This window comes from Anopheles coluzzii, chromosome 3 (assembly GCF_943734685.1).
Source record: "Anopheles coluzzii chromosome 3, AcolN3, whole genome shotgun sequence".
NCBI lineage: Eukaryota > Metazoa > Arthropoda > Insecta > Diptera > Culicidae > Anopheles > Anopheles coluzzii.
In genome coordinates this window covers 39,047,550-39,072,895 of record NC_064671.1, presented here as the reverse complement: position 1 = coordinate 39,072,895, position 25,346 = coordinate 39,047,550, and the positions used below count along the sequence as shown (strand labels likewise).

The following is a 25,346-nucleotide window of genomic DNA, read 5'->3' as shown; positions in this document are numbered from 1 at the left end:
GCAATTTACATCTCGCAACTGCACTTGGCGTACTGCACTTACCTCACCACGAGTAACGTCACTTCTCCACCAATGAAAAATGTTAACCGGCTCTGAATTATACCATCTTGTTTGACCGTGCTTATCGTCTGCAAGTAACACAGTAAAACAAACAGCATAACCGTCCCTATGTTTTGTTAATTTGGTAGGGCAGATGTTTCAGAAAACTACACACCCGTAAGAAGTACAGCATACTAAGTTACAACGCTTCCGAGTGTACAGAATTCCATATAAGCCTAGTCAGTAAGGCATCAGCTAAAAAAAATCAACCGGTCATGCATTCGGTTAGGGAATGTTTCAATAGAGAAAATACGGCAAACGATAAACAAACAACATTCTTCGTCGGAATGAAATGTCGTGCTGTACGAAAAATTTACAACGTTTCCATCTACCAACATGTACAAAAATTGCACACATTCTGGTAACACATTAACATATCTTGCCCAGTGCAGTTGCACTGCAAACGCAAAAAGGCAGACTGCCACGGGCGGACAGTACACCTGATCCGGCATGTAGTGCAACACAACAGGATTCATCATTTGTTTGTATTTTCTTGAGAAGGCAGCATCTCTTTGTGAGTGGTGCGTAACATTTTTCTGCCCGGCGCATTGTTTCGACTTGTTGTGCTTTTGCTGTATTTGTTTGTTTGTTTATTTACAAGGCAGCAAACTGCCGCACTGCCACGCATTTTTTGTGTAGAAAAAAGTGTATACAACTGTAGTCATTTTGCTTTTACCGTAATATTGTCAAGTATAACCTTTTAAAGGCTGATTAATTATGGTTTTCATTCTGAACTGAACACTAGACATTTCATTCTAGTGTCTTGTCTAACTAACTTGTCTTTTAACATCAACACGAGCAATATTAAAGTAAATATCACACTTCAATGCGGATCACACAAGTGCAATCAAAATTACTGTTTAACAAATAGATAGCCTGACTAAGTTGTTGATTTGAAGACAATAAAACAAAATCAATATCAATTAATAAATGATTAATAAATCAAATCAATAAATACCAACATGAGAGCTAGGTTTAAATAAGCTTAGAATTCGTAATGATGCTATGTTGTTTCGTAAAATTTTCAATATGCTGATCGTAATTTTCGGGGAGCTATTATTCAATCGAAATTAACAAATTTGTTGTACCAAATATGACCTTTAAAGATTTTAAATACCTTAAAAAGAAGATCAGCTGTTCTAAAAGTAATATTAATAAAATTATGCAATTATGACTCATTAGAGCTTTTTTGATCGATTGTTTATAATCGTTCTTAATACTCCACATCCCTTAGTTCATAAAGTTAACGAATTATGGCTCTTAAACTGAAAACTCCTCCTTCTCTCAGCAACTCAAATTCCATTTTCCTATCTACCCGTTTCGAACTCACTCCATTTTCCTGCTCACAAAAGCTTGTCGTAGTTACTAATTTCACTTTCATCCAACTTGCTCGCTTGCTATCTGCGCTTCGCACGAGCTTTTCGATTCTACCGATCATTAATAAACGGAATGGAACATCTTCTCCATGCAATCAAACATTCGAAACAATGCCAACAGTTCCCTCTCGTCCTATTTCCACAACTCCTTTCCTATTATTTCCTTCACCTACCGCACACAAACTCGTAATGGAAAATGTTTGCAAAAGGTAAATGACGAAGACTGTTTAGCTTCACTAATATTAACTCACTGTTACTCATCCCAACTAGAAAGTCGGGATCGTACCGAAGCACCAAATGGTGTCGTAAAGTTGGTCGTACTCTATCTTACGAAACGTAGCATGCAATCGACGGTGGGTGACTGTACATTCCGTAAAACATACATGCACTCCCTTACACGACTTTTGGATCGTTAAAGTTAGATTTCAAACTTTCTCGTAAAATATTTTGCTAGTGCACCGGTTCGGTGCTATCATCCAGCAAGTGTCATCCGGTTCGCCTTGCCCATGACCTAGGGACCTGTTGGCGGTGGCATAAGGTTATTGGTTCTATTATTTCACCCAAAAATCGTTTTTCTTGCGTTTGAGCCAAAGGCAAAGTGTTTCAGTCAAACCACACTGCTTAGGGCAGGGTGGGAATATGCGCACGTAAGACCGCCGAAAAAACGTCAAAACATCTCTACTCTTTTACGACAAATTTACTCCCGTCCCACAAACTCACACACTTTCATCCTGGTTCTGCTCGATCCATGAAAAGAGCATTCGGTTTCACCTTCGACGGAATTGTAGACTTCACAAACGTGTCCTCTTATGGACCGAAGACACGGCCCGCGAACGAGCCCAAGTTCACTTATCAACTCGCCTATGGAACGGTGGCAATAATAGTCTTTGAAACATAAAACATAATATGATAAGAAAGCAGTGAACAAGACGATTCTAAGAAAACAAAATGTTCCATTAAATAGGAAAGAACACGGTCAGAGCTGACAACATTGCTGGGGGAATCACGTCCATACAGTTACGTGGACGTAAAATGTTACACCAAAGCTAAAAACTGTATCTACGCGGGCCTCCTATGCCACACATGTCATCTCCATTTGGCACCCTCATTTTCGGATCGCAACTCATGAACTGCAAACATATCGAATCGATCGTAAAGCGGGCAGCATTGAAGTAGAGGAAGCATACAAAGGTACTGAAGAACCGGGTTAGCGGCTAAACTATAAAAAAGTGTAACTTTTATGAGCCCTAATACGGTCCATTTCCAGTGGTTCTCCATTTAGTTTGATTGTCCCATACTTGCAAGAAACGGCTAAGGAAAGGGTGTTACAAAACTAGAGAAAGGCGTAACGCGACTACTCTGCTGATGTCTCGGTACCAGCAGCGAAAGGCAGCTTCATCTTACCTCGGTTGACTTTTGATTGCAGTTGGCTGGAAGAAGAATGAATGAAGGACTTTTTCAAACAATGATTGTTCCCAAGGTACAAAGTTAGATTACCACACAATCGGGGGAAGTATTCTATTCAATTTCCGTGAACCAAATGTCGAGGTTTTTTTATACGTACCAATGTTACATGCTGCCAAATACTGTAACTTTCAGTTTCACACCAAGGAAATTGTGCTAGTGTTAACAGAAATAGTGAAAAACCGTTACCAAACCATTTAAACATCGTTGGTAACCATTACTCTAACGGTGACCTCACGAGTGCTCGAAACAAAATTTAAAATTTCTTCTCTAAATACCGATAGATCTCTAGCCCGCTTGTAAGCATCTTTTCTCTTGCGCTGTGATCAAAGGAAAAGGTATCCTCTTAAGAGAAACACGGCACTTGTCTTCCCCAAAAGCACAACGACTGGATAGCACTGCGGATAAAGCCCGGTGATCATCGGTAGGTAATTTCAACTATCCCCATCCGCCCAAAGACCAGGAGACTCTGGGAAGATAATTTGTATTTTTCATTAGCTTCGTAAAGGTTTTGAAAAGACACTCCCGAAAGCAAGGAAGTGCATATGTGATGGTAGAAACCGATTGAGAGCACTTTCCTCTGACGAAGTAAAATAAAAGTCCGATGGAACGATGGAAGACACTTGTCAATTTTATCGCTTTCGAACTTTCAATTATGGCTCTGACCGTTACATTGCTTCTCTTGGTCGGTGGTACTTGGTCGTAAAACAAGCCATGCTTTATGACACCAGCCTCACACATCCACTGAGCCAAAACGCAAACGCTTCCGATGGGCACAGGGATATGCCAGCTTATCTGGACTCGTATGAAGCTGTATGCCATTGCACAAGCTCAGAGCGGAGACGCACACACTCGTTCGAAGAGCATGTCTTTGAAAATCATGTATTTAATTTATGAGATAGTTTACTGAACGATCACAAAATTGTTGGTCAGTTAGTGGGAAGATGGTGAAGGAAATGGTGATGCTGATGAGGAGGCTGATGGAAAACCATACTTTTAATAGTTTGCATCGGTCAAGCCTATGAGGGTAGCTTTTCTGCTTAAAGCACAAGCTTAAACACGCTTAAACACAAGCAATCCTTAAAGCATTTGTTTGTGCTTCGAATCATTCACTAATAAATCGGCACTTTCGTGTATTCCACCTAGCCTCGCCTCGTTTACTTGGTACCGAGTTTATGCTGTTATGAGGGTTTTTCTTAGTGTTAGATTTTCCAAACATAAGGAACATTATTTTAATCACAAAATCCATTTGGAAATCAATGTTTTTAATATAATTTTCAATTATGTCACCTCTCTTGGGCCGCTCTGGAGGTACACTCGTCAACTCGTACGACCTAACAACATGCCCGTCATGGGTTCAAGCCCCGAATAGACCGTGCCCCCATACGTAGGAATGACTATCCTGCTACGGTCACAATAAGTCACTGAAAGCCAAGCTCACTTCACTAGTGGGTACAGGCCAGGCCTTGACCGACAAAGATTGTTGTGCCAAAGAAGAAGTCGCCTCTCTTTGCGCTACAAAGAATTATTACGCATTACATCGTACAGAATCAATATAACGGAAATAATAAAAAACAATGTTTCCACCCGTACCGATAAATGTCAAACAATCAAGCAACTTTCCCCCTTTTGCATAAGAACTGAGCCGTCTCCAGTCTGTTTCGCTTCCGTACACATAATTAAAAGAACTTTCAGTGAGGCAAAATCTTGTCTTAAATAATCTTAGTTATCGAGCACCGTGCCGTGCCTCTCTTATCGCACGCTGGACAATATTTTATGGCAGCATTTGCAATGTGAGCATTTGGGAAAACGATAAAGACCATAACAACGTCAACGAGCGCTCAACCAAAGCACGATGCGATCGATTCCCCCAATCCAATATCTGGTTTGTCCTGTTGTCCATAACTATGTTCCCATTGCAACCACTAGTTGATGACGGTGAAAGTCAGTCATCGAAAGGCACGTACTGCCATCGGTTGCTTCACTACACGTCAACGGGACCCCTTCGCTCTGGAGCACATACTAACGAGGTGAAAGATAAATCTTAACAAGCTTATGACGTGGTAAAGATGTCATTACAAAAATTCTATCCTGAAAAATGCTTTTCTGCGTTCACTCTCTATCTTTTTGCCTCTTTATTCCTCCTTTTTCTCTTTTTCTATTCTCGCTATCGTACGTCTCAAGCGATCATTATTTGTGGGTAGAGGCCCGTTGATATTTTCATACCAGTACCATGCCACTGTCGCTATACTCCTTGGCCTGACGTTCCTACGCATACAAGACGCATCCTGTTCCGAGCGTCCTGCTCTGAGCACATCGTCGAGTGCCTTTTCCTATAGCATGCTCTAGCCTAGTGTGCATCACACTTTGTCATGTTCCCAGACACATCGGCTGCCACTGGCGTCATCTGTGTTTCTGTGCTGAGATTGTGGCTGTATGTTGTTTAACTAACTTCCTGCACCTTATTTGCTTTTGTGTGTGTGTTGTGTATGTGTGGGTTATTTGGGGGGGGGGGGGATTTTAACGCTACTACACTGTTAGCCAAATCCTTCACACATTTTCGCGTGGCTGGTGATGATTGATGGTTCACAGCAGACACACATTTAAAGCGCCCCAACTGCTCCCACGAAGTTTGCTCCAATAAAAAATTCCCTCCAGACAAGCTGCAAAGCGAGTTGTTGGCGAAGCGATTTCGCAAAACCAGACCGCTATTTAATGCCACAGGCGCTGTGCACATCCGGTAGGCCAGCTACATCCGGTTTCCACGTCGGGTGAAATGCTTTCCGCTTAATTATGTGCTATGACCGAAAATTAACGCATCGCCAACTGGCTTCTGATTGCGAGTTTGCCCCATTTGCCTTCGCGCAGGAGATACGTCACTCGGTGCGTCAATAAGCTTGTGTACGTTACTAACATTGACTAGAATGAACGTGAAATCGGAGAAGTAAACTTTTTAATGAATATAAATACACAACCGTAAAACATTCTTTTCGGTTGGCGTCGGTATTTTGCACTCTCCCTTCCCGAAAGATCATTTAATGTGACCTCCACATTTGTATCCTTGACACAGATGCGTTCCCAGAACCGCCCTTTTGACGATCCGACTCGGAGTGATACACACAAACAAACACAAAGTTTGCACTAGAAATAGGATCGAATGAATATGAACATGATGTAGCTGTTAAAAAAAATATGGCCTTTTCAGATCATTCACCCGAAGCTGCACCGACGGCGACAACACAGGCAAAGCGCAAAGATCCGTACAAACTTTTGGAAAGGAACATCCGGCGTGAAGGTCAAGAAAATTACAAATAGATTGAAGAGGGAAATTGACGCTGAGTAGAGATAGGAGATAAAAATCTGTGCAGCTTTCAATTGGAATAAAATTTCAAAATAGTAGTAGTAGTAGTATTTATTTATACATAAACTTAATTTTCTTCACAATTTATTGCATTGGTTCTGGTCGCTTAATTCCATTATTCGCACCTTAACTCAATACTTGCTTTTTCCTTTCTTGTGCTATGCCATTTTGAAATTAATTATTATGGGATGATTATGGAGGATGATCCAACCTTTGGGAAAAATTGACAAAAAACCCTGGTACCTGTTTATTTTTCTATTATTTTTAAATTTCCTTCTTACGTAACTAACGAATTATTCTACATTCTTAGGTATTTAACTATTCTCTAATTAATACTTATCCTAACTTATTTTATTTATTTATTTATTGTGTTTCCCTTAGTCTTAGTTGCCTGTCATTCTATTTAGCCATAGTATCTTTTATGTATTCAAACAAATTTGGTAAATTTGCTAGTCTGTGTACATCTGTTATTCTATGCCAAGGTGGTAAATTAAGGATCCGTTTTAGACAATTGTTCTGAAATATTTGCAGCTTCGTTATATGAGAATTAGCACAGTTTCCCCACACTGGGGATGCGTACACAATAATTGGTCTAATGATTGTTTTGTAGAGTAAAAACTGGTTCTTTCTGCTAAGTTTTGATTTTCTGTTTATAAAACAGTACAATACTTTCCTTGCTTTTTCACCACTTATTTGTTTTTGCTCAGTGTGGTATTTGAAGGTTAGCCTTTTATCAAGATTTTATACCTAGGTACTTTACATTGTTGCTCCATGCAATTTCCAAGTTGTTTATTTTTAGGTTTGTATTAGGTTTTTTCCTGGCACTTGTGAAACGGGTAAAGTCTTATTTTAATATTTTCCTCTGCCCCTCTGGCCTCTGTCTTATTTTAATTTATTTTTAGTTTCCATTTAGTGCAATAGCCAACGTATTTTTTAATGCCATGATTTAAGTTTTGTAATATAGTCCTAGGGTAACGGGCTGAGGACGATATAGCAAAATCGTCAGCAAAAGCAAAACGTTTTGCTGATTTCATTGGGGGAATATCCGATATGAAAATGTTGAACAAGCAAGGTGACAAAATGCTGCCCTGTGGTAAACCGGCAGGGGGGGGGGGGGTGTATGGTCTGAGTATTTTGATTTCACTTGAATTATACACTTTCGGTTTAAGAGAAAGGATTAAATCAAGAGAATATCTTTGGGAGAAATTTAATTGAATAAGCTTATAAATAAGACCCTGGTGCCACACGGTGTCGTAGGCTTTTTCTAGATCGAGAAGTACTAATCCTGTTGATTTCTTTAGGCATCGTTGCACTTTAACTGTTTCTGTTGATCGGTTCATTTGATCTGTGGTTGAAAGACCTTTTTGGGATCCAAATTGATATGGTGGAATGATGTTATTGTTTTGAACATGTATTAAGATGCGTTTACCTATAAGTTTTTCATAAATTTTTGATAAGCCACTTAGTAAGCTAATTGGCCTATAGTTTGCTGGATTACTAGGATCTTTGTTGGGTTTTTTAATTGGGACTATTTTTGCAGTTTTCCAGGCATTAGGAAAATAGTTTAATTTGTAGCAGCAATTAAATATAAATGATAGGTAGATAATTGCCTTCTTAGAAAGTTGTTTTAAACAGCGGTTGTTGATTTTATCACAACCGGTAGATTTTTTTGTTTTTAGTTTTTTGATTATGGTTTGAATTTGTTTGGGCTTGCAAAATAGAGTTGGGTCTGTATTTGGTACCAAGAGTTGCCGGGCTTTAAAAGCATGCACTGTTTGGTTCACTTGATTTTCTATTGAACTTTTTTGTGAATGGGTGATGTTATGCGCTTTTTCAAAATTTGTTTTGATAGCTTCACATTTTTCTTTGTCAGTTAAATATGCTTTATCATTGGATCTTAAGGGAGGGATAATTTTACAATCGGATTTCATTATTTTTACGAATTTCCAGAGTCTATCATTGTTTTTGCCTTTGTTCATTTTGGATAAATTACTCTGCCATGCAGTGTTGCGAGTTTTTTTTTATGTCGTTCTTGATTTCATTAGCTAAAGCGTTGTACCAAGATTTAAGATAAAAACACCTTCTATTTCTCTGCCATTGTTTTCTGATCAAGTTTCTTTGTTTAATTTTATTTAAAATTACACCTGTTCTCACTTTCCTCTGAATCGTTATCCGGTTGCTATGGATCGCAATCCATGAGAATGGATCGCAATCAACTACGTCTGAATCGTTTTCAGCTACGTTTGGATCGTTTTCAGCTACGTTTGGATCGCTCTCAGCTACCTTTGGATTCTGCGGTAGCTCGCGCAAATTTCCTTGCAGCGCAAAGTTTATTTGGTGACCGCGGGACACATTTGCACCCCAAGAACTAATCAATTAATGCATTCAATTGTAAAATCTTATCGTATTTTTCTTATCGTGTATGAAGCTGCTTACATCACCATACATACGTTTTTGATTATTAGACGAAGTTTTCCAAACTAACCAGTACAATCTTCTTCTTTTTAGCGTAACGACCTACGTGGTCATTCAGTTCTGTTTATGCATTGTTTATGCTTCTTTGATATGGAGGGACGGTCTGGTTGGGAATTTATTCTTGATGGCCTGAGCCGACAAATCTGTCAAATGTTATTCATTGCTTAAAAATGAGTTTTCAGAATTCAAGTTCTCAATTGGGTTCAAACATAGAACAATATGAAATTGTTGCATTTTGAATCATTTGTTATGAGGAGAATCGTGAGGTACGCCGAGTGGTCACGAAATAAACTATGCGCCGCAACAAAATTTGCGCGAGCTAACGTAAAATCCAAAGGTAGCTGAGAGCGATCCAAACGTAGCTGAAAACGATCCAAACGTAGCTGAAAACGATTCAGACGTAGTTGATTGCGATCCATTCTCATGGATTGCGATCCATGCTGATAGCTGATATCATAATATTTTCCCTCAATAGATAGTTGAAAAACTCGGTTTGCTTGTTAGTAATGCTATTGGCATTCCAATATAATATTCGAAGTTTATCTACACTATACATTTTTGAAACAGTATTTAGCTGTGATTTTGACTATCACAGAAATTAGGTCGAAAAATTTCATAAAAATTTACATAACCACCGGCAAACTGGTTGAGTCGTGCTGGTTGCTTTTCTATTCCTTATTCCTCTACTCTATACACTTGCGGTTATGATACAGACCTACAGCTCTTTATAGATGAAGACAAATTCTCTGTTTTATTTACTCGATGCCATTTTCCCCCTTAATGCTTTGATCTTTTGTTTAGAACGAGGCGTATTGCAAGACGCACATGCAGCAAAAGCTGAACTTTTTAAATGCGCAGCTCAACATAGAACTTTTTCTGTCTTGTGAGAATGGAGAGAAAATAATTGAACATAAAACAGAACGATAAGATCGCTTTCTGCCGTGTTCAAAGGAGAGGAATTTTGTCTGCTTTCTTTTCTATTGAACCACTTGTATAGAAGCAGAGTGGTGCCTACGGTGTCCTAAAGCAGCGGTGTTGTATGCAAATCGGGAAACTGTTGCACGATTGCTCCATTGGAAAGAAATGTGCAGTGCCAATGCACTCCAATCACGTTTGACTCTTAGTTTTCTTACGGAAGAGGAATTAATGCTTAGAATAAAATGTAATACGTATGAGATATTTTCGGAAGAGACTAACCTGTGGTGGATTGCTTATAGCAATGTCTTAGTTGTAATCAAGTAGCCATTGGTTACAGCAACCGTGGTTACACTGAATATCGAATAAATGTAGTTAGTCTTAGTTCACTCTTAGAACGGTTTACATCGTCTTTTAATCGCTCCCACATTGGTGACCCCGACGTGATCTCCGGATTGTTATTAGTTCTCCTAATTTGAAAATTTGTGAACGAACATGTCTACCGAAAACGTTTCTAACGAAGAAACTTCCCCTGCTACTGCAGCCGTTTCGGTTAAACTACCGGAATTCTGGAAGAACGATCCATCGTTGTGGTTTTCGCAAGCTGAAATTCAGTTTTTGTTGGCCGGCGTTCATAAGGATGAAACAAAATTTTATCATATTGTCGCTAAACTCGAACAATCCGTGCTTTGTCATATCGCCGATTATGTAAAACAGCCTCCTGCGACAGGAAAATATGAAGCCGTTAAGGAGCGCCTCATATCTCGATTCGAGCTCACGGAACAAGCCAAAATGGATCAGCTACTTGGATCGTACGATTTTGGAGACCTTCGTCCTACGCATCTTTTAACGGAGATGCAGGAACTTGCTGCCGGATTGAATGTGAATGATTCCTTGTTAAAAAGACTATTCCTGCAAAAACTTCCAGCTAATATACGTGCAATACTTAGCATCCACGATGGAAGTCTTTCGAAGCTAGCGGAGATGGCAGATAAAATGATAGAAATGGCTCCTCAAACATCAGTTATCCATGAGGGGGACTCTGTGGTGGATTGCTTATAGCAATGTCTTAGTTGTAATCAAGTAGCCATTGGTTACAGCAACCGTGGTTACACTGAATATCGAATAAATGTAGTTAGTCTTAGTTCACTCTTAGAACGGTTTACATCGTCTTTTAATCGCTCCCACAAAACTATGGGAAAGCACATGAAAACATTACCGCTTCAAGTCCATTCCGGTAACAGTTACAAACACTTAACTCATATTAGGCCCAAGCAATTGTACATGCCGTTCGAAAATCATCAATCAACATGGCATTATCTTCCTTTTTCTATGTTTCTCTTCCTCTTGTTTGTTTTGACGACAATAAAACAAACAGCAATCAATTACAATTTCCAGCGACCAAGTAAGCTATGTTGCAATCACAACTACTTAATCACTGGCTGAAGCAACATTATTGAGCTAATGAAGGCATAACTGTCTCGAGCTACTATACACCTTCCAGGTTTGAGCTTGTCATAACCATCGAAATGTCAACATCACCAAATGGACCAACCTGGTAGCGGTTGGCTGACAGCGGCTGTCAACAGGGGGAACGGGAAAAAAGTGCGCCACTGGAGCAGCGTCGGGAGAAGCGTACAAACGGAAAAGATACAGAAGTACAAATATACGAGTGAAATACAACAAATTGGCGACGAGGAAGTACGAAAACCACGTTATTATACCTAAGCAAACTAAGCTTGTGTTGTTTTCATGGATCCGGCGTCAAAGAAGACCGAAATTCCTGCTGCTTCTGTCACCACACGGGCTGCTGCTAAATCTGCCAGTACCGGAACACCTACGGCCGATTCTTCTTCAAACCTTCCTACTGGCGTCCTTGCTACGGACAATTCTGCTACTGCTAAGCCTATTTCTTCGAAAACTTCTACTAGAGGCCCTGTTACGGCCCATTCTGCTGCGGTAAAACCAAAGGCATCCAGTTCTACTACATCCAGCACATCGGTGCCCGGCTCAAGTGTGGGTGAAGGTACCGCTCTGTCTGTTTCGGTCCGGGGGATAACTACTGCTGTTACGAATATGTCTACAATGTTCTCATTTGAGCCGTTTGATCCAACAAACTGCAAAATCCAGAGATGGTTGGAAAGGTTGCAAATTGCCTTCAAAATCCATCGAGTTTCCGAAGAAGACAAACGTGATTACCTTCTCCATTATATGGGTGGTGCTACTTATGACGTGTTGTGCAACAAGTTAAAGAATGCAGAACCGCAAACTAAAACGTTCCAGGAAATTGTTTCCATTCTTCAAGAGCATTTCAACCCAAATCCTTTAGAAATTTTGGAAAATTTCAAGTTTGCAAATCGGAAGCAAGCTGAAAACGAAACACTATCTACGTATCTAATGGAATTGGAGAAGCTAGCACAAACATGCAATTTTGGGGATTACCTCGACAAAGCCTTGAGAAACCAATTTGTATTCGGACTCCAAAACCGTGCGATCCAATCGCGGTTGCTCGAGGTGCGCGACTTAACATTGGCTAAAGCGAAGGACATAGCTTTTAGTATGGAAATGTCAAATCGAGGCGCAGACGAAATACACGGCGCCGGTGCAGCGTATCCAGTTCAGCACATCAGCACCACGAGCAAGAAGAAGAGCAAGCCAACAACGGTTCAAAGGAAAACAGCTTGCTATCGGTGTGGAAACGAAGAGCATTTTGCGGATAAGTGTCGACACCGGAATGCAATTTGCAACTACTGCAAGAAAATGGGACACTTGGATAAAGTGTGTCGTACAAAACTACAACGAGCAGGAGTACACACACTGGAGTACGAGCCTGATCTTCCTGCCTGTGACGATGACGTTGTGGATGTGCTCAACCTGAGAGCAGTGCAAAATCTGGCGGGTAAGTTTTTGCTGGAAATGGAAATCTCTGATAGAAAACTTATTTTCGAGGTGGACACGGGTTCTCCAGTATCACTAATAAGTAACAGGGATAGATTAAATTGTTTTCCTAACACATTGATGAAGAAAAGCAATGTAAAATTGAAAAGTTACTGCAACGGTGTTATCAACGTTCTTGGAGAGATCGAAGTGAGAGCAAAAATTAAAAATTTAGAAATTCCTTTGCCATTGCTTGTCACAAAATCCGACAGAAATCCTTTGCTTGGACGTAACTGGATGAGAACTATAAAGTTAGATTTGAATAAATTTATGCATACCAGTCAAGAAGTTTCATATTGTGAAAAGGAAAATTTCACTTCATGCTCAATACTAGAAGCTCTACTAAAAAAATATTCGGAAGTATTTGAGGCAGGAATAGGCAAAATTGAAGGGTTACAAGCTTCATTAACTCTTCGCAAAGAAACAAAACCTATTTTTATCAAAGCGCGGCCTGTCGCATTTGCTGTCCGAGATGCTGTAACCAATGAAATCAATAAGTTAGTTGAGGAAAACGTTCTAGAGAAAGTGGATCTTTCTGAATGGGCTACACCTATTGTGCCAGTAAAAAAATCAGGGGGTAATGTAAGATTATGTGGTGACTATAAAATCACGGTTAATCCAAACCTATTAGTAGACGAGCACCCACTACCGACAGTTGAGGAATTGTTCACAAATATTGCAGGCGGGGAAAAATTTTCTAAATTAGACCTTTCCCAAGCCTATCTGCAATTGGAGGTAAGCCCCGATTGTCGGGATATTTTAACATTAGCAACCCACAAAGGATTGTACCGCCCTACCAGACTAATGTACGGGGTGGCATCGGCACCGGCAATATTTCAGAGGTTAATCGAACAGATTCTACAGGACATTCCAGGAGTAACTGCTTTTATTGATGATATTAGAATTACAGGGCCAAACGATGAAATCCATTTAAAAAGATTAGAAGAAGTACTAAAAAGATTACGAAAGTACAATCTAAAAGTAAACAAAGCTAAATGCGAGTTTTTCGCAGATCAAATAGAATATTGTGGATACCTAGTTGATAAACATGGCATACACAAACTACATACAAAAATTAAGGCCATACAGGACATGCCGGCTCCGAAATCCGTAGATGAATTAAGATCTTTTCTAGGTTTGGTAAATTATTACGGACGGTTCTTCCCAAATTTAAGTACTGTAAACTATCCTTTAAACAATCTTCTAAAAGATGGAATACCATACGTTTGGGACGAGCATTGCCAAAAGGCATTCGCTCAGGTAAAAAGGGAAATGCAAACGGAGAGAGTACTGGTACACTATGATCCTAACCTTCCTCTCATATTAGCTACAGATGCCTCACCCTACGGGGTAGGTGCCGTCCTTAGCCATAAATTTGCCGATGGAACCGAAAGGCCATTACAATACGCATCGCAAACTTTAAACAAAACTCAACAGCGATATTCTCAGATCGACAAAGAAGCCTACGCAATCATTTTCGGAGTGCATAAATTTCACCAATATTTATATGGACGGAAATTTACTCTGGTAACGGACAACAAACCCTTATCACAGATATTTTCAGAATCCAAAGGATTACCAACGATGTCGGCAATGCGAATGCAGCACTATGCAGCTTTTTTACAAGGGTTTGATTATAACATTCGTCACCGGAAATCTGTAAACCACTGTAACGCCGATGCATTGTCAAGGTTGCCTTTACCGTCAGAGGATTCTGATAGAAGAATAGAGGATTCCGATTTAGTTGAGATCAACGTAATCGAAACATTGCCTTTAACAGTTCCTGAATTGGCAAAAGCCACAGCTGTAGACCCAAATGTTGAAGAACTACTGCGTGCCCTCAGAACGGGTAAAATAATTTTACCGAAACACTGTTTTGGTATTGATCAAAATGAATTCGATTTACAAAGTGATTGTATTATGCGGGGGAGTAGAGTTTACATTCCGCCTTTATTAAGAGAAAAGGTATTACAGGAGCTTCACTCTTCTCATTTTGGGATCTCTAGAATCAAATCTTTGACAAGAAGTTATTGTTGGTGGCCCAACCTAGACAAAGAAATTGAAAATATTGTAAATAACTGCCAACCCTGTCAAGAGACAAGAGCAAACCCACCAAAAGTACCGATACATTGCTGGGAGAAAGCAGAAGGGCCTTTTCAGAGGGTGCATGTGGATTATGCTGGTCCTTTCATGGGAAGCTACTTTTTTATTTTAGTGGATGCTTTCTCTAAATGGCCTGAGGTCCGTGTCGTCAACAACATGACTACCGAAACCACAATTAATGCCTGCAGGGAAATATTCAGTACATTCGGAATTCCTATGGTTTTGGTTAGCGACAATGGCACTCAATTTTCGTCAACGGAATTTACCAGGTTTTTAAAGCTAAACGGGGTGATTCATAAATTTAGTGCACCTTACCATCCAGCGACAAATGGACAGGCCGAGCGTTTTATTCAAACACTAAAATCAAAGCTGAAGGCAGTAAAGTGTAATCGTACAGAAATTCCAGAAGTGTTGAGCAATATTCTATTGTCTTACAGAAAAATAATTCATCCTAGCACTGGTTTTTCGCCCTCTTTGTTAGTATTTGGAAGGCAAATACGCAGCCGTATTGACATAATGATTCCAACTTCAAACTCGAACAATAGAGAAATCATAAAAACTAAAGATTTTGAAATAGGACAAAGAGTAGCTGCAAGGGAGTACATTAAAAATAACAAATGGGAATTCGGAAAAGTAACAGCAAGATTAGGTAAACTGCATTATGAAATAGAGTTAGATGATGGACGAACTTGGAGACGTCACATCGATCAAATGCGCGCTGTGGGTATTAGTATGCAAAAACCCATAAATAGGAACACTTCTTGGCAAGGCAGAGAGACTACTTCGCATAATTTGGAATCAGAAACTAATACCATCCCGAAAAATAGCAGTACACCAGAACTAATGACAGATTGTGGATCTAGGTCAATAGTACAAGCGCAACCATCCAACCCTCCACCAATGAGTTTTCCATCAGAGGCTCCATGTTCAGCAGAAATACCACCGGAAGCAAAACTGCGGCGATCAGCAAGGAGTATCAAAACACCACAAAGGCTACTACTGTAAATAACTATTTCGGAGGGAAGAGCTGTCATAACCATCGAAATGTCAACATCACCAAATGGACCAACCTGGTAGCGGTTGGCTGACAGCGGCTGTCAACAGGGGGAACGGGAAAAAAGTGCGCCACTGGAGCAGCGTCGGGAGAAGCGTACAAACGGAAAAGATACAGAAGTACAAATATACGAGTGAAATACAACAAATTGGCGACGAGGAAGTACGAAAACCACGTTATTATACCTAAGCAAACTAAGCTTGTGTTGTTTTCATGGATCCGGCGTCAAAGAAGACCGAAATTCCTGCTGCTTCTGTCACCACACGGGCTGCTGCTAAATCTGCCAGTACCGGAACACCTACGGCCGATTCTTCTTCAAACCTTCCTACTGGCGTCCTTGCTACGGACAATTCTGCTACTGCTAAGCCTATTTCTTCGAAAACTTCTACTAGAGGCCCTGTTACGGCCCATTCTGCTGCGGTAAAACCAAAGGCATCCAGTTCTACTACATCCAGCACATCGGTGCCCGGCTCAAGTGTGGGTGAAGGTACCGCTCTGTCTGTTTCGGTCCGGGGGATAACTACTGCTGTTACGAATATGTCTACAATGTTCTCATTTGAGCCGTTTGATCCAACAAACTGCAAAATCCAGAGATGGTTGGAAAGGTTGCAAATTGCCTTCAAAATCCATCGAGTTTCCGAAGAAGACAAACGTGATTACCTTCTCCATTATATGGGTGGTGCTACTTATGACGTGTTGTGCAACAAGTTAAAGAATGCAGAACCGCAAACTAAAACGTTCCAGGAAATTGTTTCCATTCTTCAAGAGCATTTCAACCCAAATCCTTTAGAAATTTTGGAAAATTTCAAGTTTGCAAATCGGAAGCAAGCTGAAAACGAAACACTATCTACGTATCTAATGGAATTGGAGAAGCTAGCACAAACATGCAATTTTGGGGATTACCTCGACAAAGCCTTGAGAAACCAATTTGTATTCGGACTCCAAAACCGTGCGATCCAATCGCGGTTGCTCGAGGTGCGCGACTTAACATTGGCTAAAGCGAAGGACATAGCTTTTAGTATGGAAATGTCAAATCGAGGCGCAGACGAAATACACGGCGCCGGTGCAGCGTATCCAGTTCAGCACATCAGCACCACGAGCAAGAAGAAGAGCAAGCCAACAACGGTTCAAAGGAAAACAGCTTGCTATCGGTGTGGAAACGAAGAGCATTTTGCGGATAAGTGTCGACACCGGAATGCAATTTGCAACTACTGCAAGAAAATGGGACACTTGGATAAAGTGTGTCGTACAAAACTACAACGAGCAGGAGTACACACACTGGAGTACGAGCCTGATCTTCCTGCCTGTGACGATGACGTTGTGGATGTGCTCAACCTGAGAGCAGTGCAAAATCTGGCGGGTAAGTTTTTGCTGGAAATGGAAATCTCTGATAGAAAACTTATTTTCGAGGTGGACACGGGTTCTCCAGTATCACTAATAAGTAACAGGGATAGATTAAATTGTTTTCCTAACACATTGATGAAGAAAAGCAATGTAAAATTGAAAAGTTACTGCAACGGTGTTATCAACGTTCTTGGAGAGATCGAAGTGAGAGCAAAAATTAAAAATTTAGAAATTCCTTTGCCATTGCTTGTCACAAAATCCGACAGAAATCCTTTGCTTGGACGTAACTGGATGAGAACTATAAAGTTAGATTTGAATAAATTTATGCATACCAGTCAAGAAGTTTCATATTGTGAAAAGGAAAATTTCACTTCATGCTCAATACTAGAAGCTCTACTAAAAAAATATTCGGAAGTATTTGAGGCAGGAATAGGCAAAATTGAAGGGTTACAAGCTTCATTAACTCTTCGCAAAGAAACAAAACCTATTTTTATCAAAGCGCGGCCTGTCGCATTTGCTGTCCGAGATGCTGTAACCAATGAAATCAATAAGTTAGTTGAGGAAAACGTTCTAGAGAAAGTGGATCTTTCTGAATGGGCTACACCTATTGTGCCAGTAAAAAAATCAGGGGGTAATGTAAGATTATGTGGTGACTATAAAATCACGGTTAATCCAAACCTATTAGTAGACGAGCACCCACTACCGACAGTTGAGGAATTGTTCACAAATATTGCAGGCGGGGAAAAATTTTCTAAATTAGACCTTTCCCAAGCCTATCTGCAATTGGAGGTAAGCCCCGATTGTCGGGATATTTTAACATTAGCAACCCACAAAGGATTGTACCGCCCTACCAGACTAATGTACGGGGTGGCATCGGCACCGGCAATATTTCAGAGGTTAATCGAACAGATTCTACAGGACATTCCAGGAGTAACTGCTTTTATTGATGATATTAGAATTACAGGGCCAAACGATGAAATCCATTTAAAAAGATTAGAAGAAGTACTAAAAAGATTACGAAAGTACAATCTAAAAGTAAACAAAGCTAAATGCGAGTTTTTCGCAGATCAAATAGAATATTGTGGATACCTAGTTGATAAACATGGCATACACAAACTACATACAAAAATTAAGGCCATACAGGACATGCCGGCTCCGAAATCCGTAGATGAATTAAGATCTTTTCTAGGTTTGGTAAATTATTACGGACGGTTCTTCCCAAATTTAAGTACTGTAAACTATCCTTTAAACAATCTTCTAAAAGATGGAATACCATACGTTTGGGACGAGCATTGCCAAAAGGCATTCGCTCAGGTAAAAAGGGAAATGCAAACGGAGAGAGTACTGGTACACTATGATCCTAACCTTCCTCTCATATTAGCTACAGATGCCTCACCCTACGGGGTAGGTGCCGTCCTTAGCCATAAATTTGCCGATGGAACCGAAAGGCCATTACAATACGCATCGCAAACTTTAAACAAAACTCAACAGCGATATTCTCAGATCGACAAAGAAGCCTACGCAATCATTTTCGGAGTGCATAAATTTCACCAATATTTATATGGACGGAAATTTACTCTGGTAACGGACAACAAACCCTTATCACAGATATTTTCAGAATCCAAAGGATTACCAACGATGTCGGCAATGCGAATGCAGCACTATGCAGCTTTTTTACAAGGGTTTGATTATAACATTCGTCACCGGAAATCTGTAAACCACTGTAACGCCGATGCATTGTCAAGGTTGCCTTTACCGTCAGAGGATTCTGATAGAAGAATAGAGGATTCCGATTTAGTTGAGATCAACGTAATCGAAACATTGCCTTTAACAGTTCCTGAATTGGCAAAAGCCACAGCTGTAGACCCAAATGTTGAAGAACTACTGCGTGCCCTCAGAACGGGTAAAATAATTTTACCGAAACACTGTTTTGGTATTGATCAAAATGAATTCGATTTACAAAGTGATTGTATTATGCGGGGGAGTAGAGTTTACATTCCGCCTTTATTAAGAGAAAAGGTATTACAGGAGCTTCACTCTTCTCATTTTGGGATCTCTAGAATCAAATCTTTGACAAGAAGTTATTGTTGGTGGCCCAACCTAGACAAAGAAATTGAAAATATTGTAAATAACTGCCAACCCTGTCAAGAGACAAGAGCAAACCCACCAAAAGTACCGATACATTGCTGGGAGAAAGCAGAAGGGCCTTTTCAGAGGGTGCATGTGGATTATGCTGGTCCTTTCATGGGAAGCTACTTTTTTATTTTAGTGGATGCTTTCTCTAAATGGCCTGAGGTCCGTGTCGTCAACAACATGACTACCGAAACCACAATTAATGCCTGCAGGGAAATATTCAGTACATTCGGAATTCCTATGGTTTTGGTTAGCGACAATGGCACTCAATTTTCGTCAACGGAATTTACCAGGTTTTTAAAGCTAAACGGGGTGATTCATAAATTTAGTGCACCTTACCATCCAGCGACAAATGGACAGGCCGAGCGTTTTATTCAAACACTAAAATCAAAGCTGAAGGCAGTAAAGTGTAATCGTACAGAAATTCCAGAAGTGTTGAGCAATATTCTATTGTCTTACAGAAAAATAATTCATCCTAGCACTGGTTTTTCGCCCTCTTTGTTAGTATTTGGAAGGCAAATACGCAGCCGTATTGACATAATGATTCCAACTTCAAACTCGAACAATAGAGAAATCATAAAAACTAAAGATTTTGAAATAGGACAAAGAGTAGCTGCAAGGGAGTACATTAAAAATAACAAATGGGAATTCGGAAAAGTAACAGCAAGATTAGGTAAACTGCATTATGAAATAGAGTTAGATGATGGACGAACTTGGAGACGTCACATCGATCAAATGCGCGCTGTGGGTATTAGTATGCAAAAACCCATAAATAGGAACACTTCTTGGCAAGGCAGAGAGACTACTTCGCATAATTTGGAATCAGAAACTAATACCATCCCGAAAAATAGCAGTACACCAGAACTAATGACAGATTGTGGATCTAGGTCAATAGTACAAGCGCAACCATCCAACCCTCCACCAATGAGTTTTCCATCAGAGGCTCCATGTTCAGCAGAAATACCACCGGAAGCAAAACTGCGGCGATCAGCAAGGAGTATCAAAACACCACAAAGGCTACTACTGTAAATAACTATTTCGGAGGGAAGAGCTGTCATAACCATCGAAATGTCAACATCACCAAATGGACCAACCTGGTAGCGGTTGGCTGACAGCGGCTGTCAACAGGGGGAACGGGAAAAAAGTGCGCCACTGGAGCAGCGTCGGGAGAAGCGTACAAACGGAAAAGATACAGAAGTACAAATATACGAGTGAAATACAACAAATTGGCGACGAGGAAGTACGAAAACCACGTTATTATACCTAAGCAAACTAAGCTTGTGTTGTTTTCATGGATCCGGCGTCAAAGAAGACCGAAATTCCTGCTGCTTCTGTCACCACACGGGCTGCTGCTAAATCTGCCAGTACCGGAACACCTACGGCCGATTCTTCTTCAAACCTTCCTACTGGCGTCCTTGCTACGGACAATTCTGCTACTGCTAAGCCTATTTCTTCGAAAACTTCTACTAGAGGCCCTGTTACGGCCCATTCTGCTGCGGTAAAACCAAAGGCATCCAGTTCTACTACATCCAGCACATCGGTGCCCGGCTCAAGTGTGGGTGAAGGTACCGCTCTGTCTGTTTCGGTCCGGGGGATAACTACTGCTGTTACGAATATGTCTACAATGTTCTCATTTGAGCCGTTTGATCCAACAAACTGCAAAATCCAGAGATGGTTGGAAAGGTTGCAAATTGCCTTCAAAATCCATCGAGTTTCCGAAGAAGACAAACGTGATTACCTTCTCCATTATATGGGTGGTGCTACTTATGACGTGTTGTGCAACAAGTTAAAGAATGCAGAACCGCAAACTAAAACGTTCCAGGAAATTGTTTCCATTCTTCAAGAGCATTTCAACCCAAATCCTTTAGAAATTTTGGAAAATTTCAAGTTTGCAAATCGGAAGCAAGCTGAAAACGAAACACTATCTACGTATCTAATGGAATTGGAGAAGCTAGCACAAACATGCAATTTTGGGGATTACCTCGACAAAGCCTTGAGAAACCAATTTGTATTCGGACTCCAAAACCGTGCGATCCAATCGCGGTTGCTCGAGGTGCGCGACTTAACATTGGCTAAAGCGAAGGACATAGCTTTTAGTATGGAAATGTCAAATCGAGGCGCAGACGAAATACACGGCGCCGGTGCAGCGTATCCAGTTCAGCACATCAGCACCACGAGCAAGAAGAAGAGCAAGCCAACAACGGTTCAAAGGAAAACAGCTTGCTATCGGTGTGGAAACGAAGAGCATTTTGCGGATAAGTGTCGACACCGGAATGCAATTTGCAACTACTGCAAGAAAATGGGACACTTGGATAAAGTGTGTCGTACAAAACTACAACGAGCAGGAGTACACACACTGGAGTACGAGCCTGATCTTCCTGCCTGTGACGATGACGTTGTGGATGTGCTCAACCTGAGAGCAGTGCAAAATCTGGCGGGTAAGTTTTTGCTGGAAATGGAAATCTCTGATAGAAAACTTATTTTCGAGGTGGACACGGGTTCTCCAGTATCACTAATAAGTAACAGGGATAGATTAAATTGTTTTCCTAACACATTGATGAAGAAAAGCAATGTAAAATTGAAAAGTTACTGCAACGGTGTTATCAACGTTCTTGGAGAGATCGAAGTGAGAGCAAAAATTAAAAATTTAGAAATTCCTTTGCCATTGCTTGTCACAAAATCCGACAGAAATCCTTTGCTTGGACGTAACTGGATGAGAACTATAAAGTTAGATTTGAATAAATTTATGCATACCAGTCAAGAAGTTTCATATTGTGAAAAGGAAAATTTCACTTCATGCTCAATACTAGAAGCTCTACTAAAAAAATATTCGGAAGTATTTGAGGCAGGAATAGGCAAAATTGAAGGGTTACAAGCTTCATTAACTCTTCGCAAAGAAACAAAACCTATTTTTATCAAAGCGCGGCCTGTCGCATTTGCTGTCCGAGATGCTGTAACCAATGAAATCAATAAGTTAGTTGAGGAAAACGTTCTAGAGAAAGTGGATCTTTCTGAATGGGCTACACCTATTGTGCCAGTAAAAAAATCAGGGGGTAATGTAAGATTATGTGGTGACTATAAAATCACGGTTAATCCAAACCTATTAGTAGACGAGCACCCACTACCGACAGTTGAGGAATTGTTCACAAATATTGCAGGCGGGGAAAAATTTTCTAAATTAGACCTTTCCCAAGCCTATCTGCAATTGGAGGTAAGCCCCGATTGTCGGGATATTTTAACATTAGCAACCCACAAAGGATTGTACCGCCCTACCAGACTAATGTACGGGGTGGCATCGGCACCGGCAATATTTCAGAGGTTAATCGAACAGATTCTACAGGACATTCCAGGAGTAACTGCTTTTATTGATGATATTAGAATTACAGGGCCAAACGATGAAATCCATTTAAAAAGATTAGAAGAAGTACTAAAAAGATTACGAAAGTACAATCTAAAAGTAAACAAAGCTAAATGCGAGTTTTTCGCAGATCAAATAGAATATTGTGGATACCTAGTTGATAAACATGGCATACACAAACTACATACAAAAATTAAGGCCATACAGGACATGCCGGCTCCGAAATCCGTAGATGAATTAAGATCTTTTCTAGGTTTGGTAAATTATTACGGACGGTTCTTCCCAAATTTAAGTACTGTAAACTATCCTTTAAACAATCTTCTAAAAGATGGAATACCATACGTTTGGGACGAGCATTGCCAAAAGGCATTCGCTCAGGTAAAAAGGGAAATGCAAACGGAGAGAGTACTGGTACACTATGATCCTAACCTTCCTCTCATATTAGCTACAGATGCCTCACCCTACGGGGTAGGTGCCGTCCTTAGCCATAAATTTGCCGATGGAACCGAAAGGCCATTACAATACGCATCGCAAACTTTAAACAAAACTCAACAGCGATATTCTCAGATCGACAAAGAAGCCTACGCAATCATTTTCGGAGTGCATAAATTTCACCAATATTTATATGGACGGAAATTTACTCTGGTAACGGACAACAAACCCTTATCACAGATATTTTCAGAATCCAAAGGATTACCAACGATGTCGGCAATGCGAATGCAGCACTATGCAGCTTTTTTACAAGGGTTTGATTATAACATTCGTCACCGGAAATCTGTAAACCACTGTAACGCCGATGCATTGTCAAGGTTGCCTTTACCGTCAGAGGATTCTGATAGAAGAATAGAGGATTCCGATTTAGTTGAGATCAACGTAATCGAAACATTGCCTTTAACAGTTCCTGAATTGGCAAAAGCCACAGCTGTAGACCCAAATGTTGAAGAACTACTGCGTGCCCTCAGAACGGGTAAAATAATTTTACCGAAACACTGTTTTGGTATTGATCAAAATGAATTCGATTTACAAAGTGATTGTATTATGCGGGGGAGTAGAGTTTACATTCCGCCTTTATTAAGAGAAAAGGTATTACAGGAGCTTCACTCTTCTCATTTTGGGATCTCTAGAATCAAATCTTTGACAAGAAGTTATTGTTGGTGGCCCAACCTAGACAAAGAAATTGAAAATATTGTAAATAACTGCCAACCCTGTCAAGAGACAAGAGCAAACCCACCAAAAGTACCGATACATTGCTGGGAGAAAGCAGAAGGGCCTTTTCAGAGGGTGCATGTGGATTATGCTGGTCCTTTCATGGGAAGCTACTTTTTTATTTTAGTGGATGCTTTCTCTAAATGGCCTGAGGTCCGTGTCGTCAACAACATGACTACCGAAACCACAATTAATGCCTGCAGGGAAATATTCAGTACATTCGGAATTCCTATGGTTTTGGTTAGCGACAATGGCACTCAATTTTCGTCAACGGAATTTACCAGGTTTTTAAAGCTAAACGGGGTGATTCATAAATTTAGTGCACCTTACCATCCAGCGACAAATGGACAGGCCGAGCGTTTTATTCAAACACTAAAATCAAAGCTGAAGGCAGTAAAGTGTAATCGTACAGAAATTCCAGAAGTGTTGAGCAATATTCTATTGTCTTACAGAAAAATAATTCATCCTAGCACTGGTTTTTCGCCCTCTTTGTTAGTATTTGGAAGGCAAATACGCAGCCGTATTGACATAATGATTCCAACTTCAAACTCGAACAATAGAGAAATCATAAAAACTAAAGATTTTGAAATAGGACAAAGAGTAGCTGCAAGGGAGTACATTAAAAATAACAAATGGGAATTCGGAAAAGTAACAGCAAGATTAGGTAAACTGCATTATGAAATAGAGTTAGATGATGGACGAACTTGGAGACGTCACATCGATCAAATGCGCGCTGTGGGTATTAGTATGCAAAAACCCATAACTAGGAACACTTCTTGGCAAGGCAGAGAGACTACTTCGCATAATTTGGAATCAGAAACTAATACCATCCCGAAAAATAGCAGTACACCAGAACTAATGACAGATTGTGGATCTAGGTCAATAGTACAAGCGCAACCATCCAACCCTCCACCAATGAGTTTTCCATCAGAGGCTCCATGTTCAGCAGAAATACCACCGGAAGCAAAACTGCGGCGATCAGCAAGGAGTATCAAAACACCACAAAGGCTACTACTGTAAATAACTATTTCGGAGGGAAGAGCTGTCATAACCATCGAAATGTCAACATCACCAAATGGACCAACCTGGTAGCGGTTGGCTGACAGCGGCTGTCAACAGGGGGAACGGGAAAAAAGTGCGCCACTGGAGCAGCGTCGGGAGAAGCGTACAAACGGAAAAGATACAGAAGTACAAATATACGAGTGAAATACAACAGAGCTAGACTTGATCGTCACGTTGGACTGGTGTGTTAATGGCAAATATATTGAACGATTTCATCTCCAACTAAACGAACTACTCCTTAGTATACAACATCATCGAGCAGTGCAATTTGCAGTAATAAATGAAAAACTAATTTTACATCTTACAGACGATGGAATTGAATTAGCTGTCCGGGGCCGTGCCTAGCCCAATCGACCTACCCAAACACGCCAGGTGTACGTTGATGTTTTCTGCCCAATCTCACCGATCCGAACGAGAAAATGGTCATGCCAATCATCCGGTTACAAAAAATTCATATTT

General features: G+C 40.4%; 1 protein-coding gene and 1 pseudogene across 5 annotated transcripts; both read left to right on the top strand.

The window, feature by feature from the left end:
• Positions 1–25,346, top strand: part of LOC120954847 (neural-cadherin-like) — a 54,764-nt pseudogene that overhangs the window by 22,572 nt on the left and 6,846 nt on the right.
• LOC120957537 (uncharacterized) lies at positions 11,185–25,047 on the top strand. 5 transcript variants are annotated; one of them, XR_007452753.1, is made up of 3 exons: positions 11,185–12,589; positions 15,594–17,144; positions 20,149–22,555. XR_007452753.1 is itself a non-coding variant. In XM_040379792.2 (3 exons), exons 2-3 carry the CDS (start codon positions 20,553–20,555, stop codon positions 24,709–24,711), a joined length of 1,155 nt encoding a protein of 384 aa, XP_040235726.2. In that variant the 5' UTR covers positions 14,686–17,144; positions 20,149–20,552; the 3' UTR covers positions 24,712–25,047. The 5 variants fall into 5 exon arrangements, 4 of the variants coding, with proteins under 4 accessions (XP_049466395.1, XP_040235726.2, XP_049466394.1 ...); XM_040379792.2 differs by lacking the exon at positions 11,185–12,589 and adding an exon at positions 24,704–25,047 and having other exon boundaries at positions 14,686–17,144; positions 20,149–21,699; XM_049610438.1 differs by lacking the exon at positions 15,594–17,144.